At 46.4% G+C, this 4,578-nt stretch overlaps 1 protein-coding gene across 3 annotated transcripts in view; it reads right to left on the minus strand.

Moving 5' to 3' along the window:
• Positions 1 to 4,578, minus strand: part of pex7 (peroxisomal biogenesis factor 7) — a 38,676-nt gene that overhangs the window by 21,567 nt on the left and 12,531 nt on the right. For 2 of the 3 annotated variants that reach the window (XM_008397037.2, XM_008397036.2), the window contains exon 9: positions 3,727 to 3,782. The exons of the other annotated variant lie outside the window; for it this stretch is intronic. In XM_008397037.2, the coding sequence (XP_008395259.1) occupies positions 3,727 to 3,782 (56 nt within the window). The remainder of the gene's footprint in view (positions 1 to 3,726; positions 3,783 to 4,578) is intronic. 3 annotated transcript variants of the gene reach the window in all.

The raw sequence follows: 4,578 nt of genomic DNA on the forward strand, positions 1-4,578 counted from the left end.
AACTGACCATCCAACCGACTGACCATCCATCCAACTGACCATCCGACTGACTGACCATCCAACCGACTGACCATCCAACTGACCATCCGACTGACTGACCATCCGACACCGACTGACCATCCAACCGACTGACCATCTGACTGACTGACCATCCAACTGACCAACCAACTGACCATCCGACTGACTGACCATCCGACTGACCAACCGATTGACCATCCAACCGACTGACCATCCAACTGACTGACCATCCAACTGACTGACCATCCAACCGACTGACCTCCATCCGACTGACCATCCAACTGACCATCCAACTGACTGACCATCCAACTGACCATCCAACTGACCATCCGACTGACTGACCATCCAACTGACCATCCAACTGACTGACCATCCAACTGACCATCCGACTGACCATCCGACTGACTGACCATCCATCCGACTGACCATCCGACTGACCATCCGACACCGACTGACCATCTGACTGACTGACCATCCAACTGACCAACCAACTGACCATCCAACTGACCATCCGACACCGACTGACCATCCAACTGACAAACCAACTGACCATCCGACTGACTGACCATCCGACTGACCAACCGATTGACCATCCATCTGACTGACCTCCATCCGACTGACCATCCAACTGACCATCCATCCAACTGACCATCCGACTGACCAACCGATTGACCATCCAACCGACTGACCTCCATCCGACTGACCATCCGACCGACCGAACAACCAACTAACAAGCCAACCAACAAATCGACCATCCAAGAAACCACATGACTAACCAACTGACTGACTAACCCACTCCACCCAAACTAACTAGTAAACCACTAATCCAACCCTACAGACTAACAGCTACTAACCAGCCATCAGTTTGCTAGAGATGAAGGCAACAGATCCAGGAGGGAATCAGAACCACAGACATCTCTGATCATCATATCTGATCATATTCCTGATCAGCAGTAATTTGGATGTTAAATGTGGAGTGAAGGCAAAGCTGTGATGTTTAGTGAAATAAGGATGACAGTGGAGGCAGCAGAAGCTGCTGAGGTGATTAAATGATGTGAAAGGAGGTTCAATGAGTCCAGGTTGGAGGCTAACAGTCTCTTTTGTTTGCAGATTCCAGGTAATTATTGAACATCTTTTGTGTTTCATTCAGTGGAACCGTCCATCCAGCCGCCGCTTTGTGCCGCTAACATGAAACCTGTTCAGTCACAGCAGACAGGACCTGCATGCGGACCGAGATCTAAAGACCGACCGCTGAGAAAACAACCAGCATTTCCATGGGATATTAGTGTCTGCAGGCTGTTATGATTATAGCTTAGGCAGGAAATTAATGCCAACGAGCGCAAACTCACACAACAGCAGGGAAACGATTACCTAAAGCAAACACCATGCTGGATTCAAAGGGAACATCAGGCGTCGTGTTTCCAGAACAACACGAGCGGATGATCTTCATCCATCATCAGCCAAACTGTCTGTAACGTTTGGACAGCAGCAGGTCCTTGGAGTCCCCCGTCGAGGCTAGAATCCTGTTTTTACAGGTCAAACTGTCTCGTCTTTGGGACATTTAGACTTTCAGACAGCAATCAGTCTTCAGACCAAACCTCTCCCCTTTCCTCTGACTCTTCACGATCTTTTCCTGACATACAGGATCCGACTTGGAGGTTCCTCAACAGGCCATAAGACTCGTGGGATCGAGTTTTCACACGAGAGTTTGTCCCGGAAACCATCCGGCGAAAACACAAACCGGTCCGGCCGTAAAACTCAAACCTGCTGGAACAAGATCACAGTCCGACGATCTCACCCTGAGGAAGTTCACTGAGTAAAAGTTTGTATTTTCATCCAAATCACATGAGTTTTACCTGGACACCGTCTCACTTCCTATCAAGTTCCTGTGTAGTTTCATTGAACGTAGACCTCAGGTCTTTCTTGGTTGGACGGTCAGAGACGCAGTCACAGGGAATGGCTAACGGCCAACGAGATCCCGTTGACTTCAACGTGATCCAACTGTCGTGTACCTCATCAGGCTAGATTTCTGATTGATGCCAGATCGGGTCTGTGTGCCTTGGCTTTTACTCAAAGAACCATTCAGACGTTCGATGGGCGTCAGAAAACAGGAGAAACCTCCGTTTGTTATGAAGGGAAGATGTTCCCCTGAGCAGTCCGCCTGTCCGATCCTCTGAATGGGAGACGAGGACAAAGCTGAACGGACGGCGGACATGGAGCCGATTCAACCGGTAGCCGGCGTGTCGTCACTAAGGACGTTTGGCCGCTGAAGACTCTCCACAACCTTCAGGAACTTTAGTCCACTGGTTTCAGAGAGCAGACACGTTCTGGTTGTTACATCCAACTGGTTCTTCATCCAGCCGGACGGTTCTGTGACCTGGACAGAACCGTTCGGTACCGGGTCACGTGCCAGTTCATCCCTTCACTTTAGGAACGCCTCAATGTGTCAGATCAGCTGATCAGAAGAAAACCATGGGAGAAACCTTCAACCAGGCTGGAGAACGGAGGACGACCACTCAGTCTGACGGAATCGGGTCTGAAGAGCCACTACAGCGCCGCATTAATGGAAAATTAAATTAACTGCATCTTTACTATAAAACGTCTTTGTTCTGTGCAGATTGGAGCAGAACGAACCGTCATGGTGAGTCTGAGCGTGACGCTGTGAGCCGAGTGGGCGGCTCTGCTGCTGTCAGTCAGCGTGACTGTTAAACAGGAAATTAATGCTGAATAATCATCTACAGCAAACACTCAGAGGAGTCCAAACACCAAACTACCAGCCGGGCGGCGTTTCATCAGGCCACCATCATAAACCAACAATTACAGCTTTAAATGACGCTGAAATGATTCAACCTGAGAAAACTGATCAGTGATCAATAAGTAAAACTTTCATTATTTAACTTAGTTCAGCTTTTAATTCACGTTTCCATATTTAAAGTTTTCTCTTTAATTATATTTTTATTTATCAATAAACAAAGACTGGATGTAGAAATGTTGAAATAAATACAATTATTTTATTCATTTAATTCAAGAGTTAAATAAATTCATTAGCAATTAATAATAATTAATAATAATAATAATGTTAATTCTTAACAAATATGTTAAGAATTATATTTATTATTATTTATGTAATTTAATTAGTCAATAAATAAAATAAAAAGTTGCATTTGACAAAATAAGATCCCAAATTAATGAAGTAATTTTAAAACATTTATTTTGTTTCGTCTGAAGGGAAAATATTTACGACAGTCGGGTCACTTTTATTAAATTAAAGTGTGAAAATGTGTTATTTTAGTTTACCAGCTCAATAAACAACAGTTTTAGTGAAACCGGTGCGTCATTAGGATCCAGAACCGGAACAGAACTCCAGTCTGCTGCTGGTTCTGTTTTGGTCGGATCCAGAACCGGAACAGAACTCCAGTCTGCTGCTGGTTCTGTNAACCGGAACAGAACTCCAGTCTGCTGCTGGTTCTGTTTTGGTCGGATCCAGAACCGGAACAGAACTCCAGTCTGCTGCTGGTTCTGTTTTGGTCGTCAGTTTTTCTACTTTGGAAACATTTTTACAGTTTTTGCTTCGCCAAATAAAATCATTTGAAGGGCCATAAATGGCCCACGGGCCACACTTTGGACACCCCTGGTTTAAAGGCTGCGGTTCTTTCAGACGTCTAAAACCGAACCGGAACCAGAACCCAAACACGACCCGTAACTTACCGGACGGTGAAGTCGTAGGAGCAGGAGGCCAGAACGGTCCGACTGAACGGGGAGAACTGTGGACAGAACCGGAGGCGGGATTAGAGATCAGCAGAACCAGCAGGATCTTCTGGTTCTGGAGCAGAGACCCGGATCTGACCGAACCCGGAGCAGAACCTGGATGATTTCATCGTGGGGAACGTTTGAGGAGTTTCAGCCTGAGAAGCTTCTGGGTCGGTCGGTTCTGAGGCGAGGGGCAGGAGAGCGGTTCTGATCCAGAGGACGGAGTGCCGACTCAGCGGTTCTGCTCATTAAACCCAGTTCAGAAACGCTGACAGAACCTTTTGGTTGCTCCGCTGATCCGGACCTTCTGAACCGCTCTGTGTTTAATCTGTTTCGGGTCCGATCCTTTGATTTGGCCAGTGAGACCCAGCAGAACCACCAGAACCACCAGAACCGATCCATTAACGAGCGTAAACTCTAGTTTCAAAATAATAAGAATGAGAAAATAAATAAAATAAAATAATCCAACAAATAAAAAGCTGACTCAAGCTGTCAGTAAGTTTTAAAGTTATTTAATTAAAGCAAATAAAATGATTTGAAACCAGAAGAGATGAAAGGCTGAGGAGGAAGTTCAGTCCTGCTGGATCAGGAGACCATCGATTTATTTGGGCTGAGTTGTTGAATCGTCTCATCGATTGATTGGTGATGTCTGTCTGCCCAGAATGAGCTGAGAGGAGCTGAGAGGAGCTGAGAGGAGCTGCGACAAGCGCTGCTACAGGAGCAGAACACACACACACACAGGCTCTCTCACACACACACACAGGCTCTCTCACACACACACACACACACACACACACACACACACACACA

This window comes from Poecilia reticulata, linkage group LG21 (genome assembly GCF_000633615.1).
Source record: "Poecilia reticulata strain Guanapo linkage group LG21, Guppy_female_1.0+MT, whole genome shotgun sequence".
Lineage (NCBI taxonomy): Eukaryota > Metazoa > Chordata > Actinopteri > Cyprinodontiformes > Poeciliidae > Poecilia > Poecilia reticulata.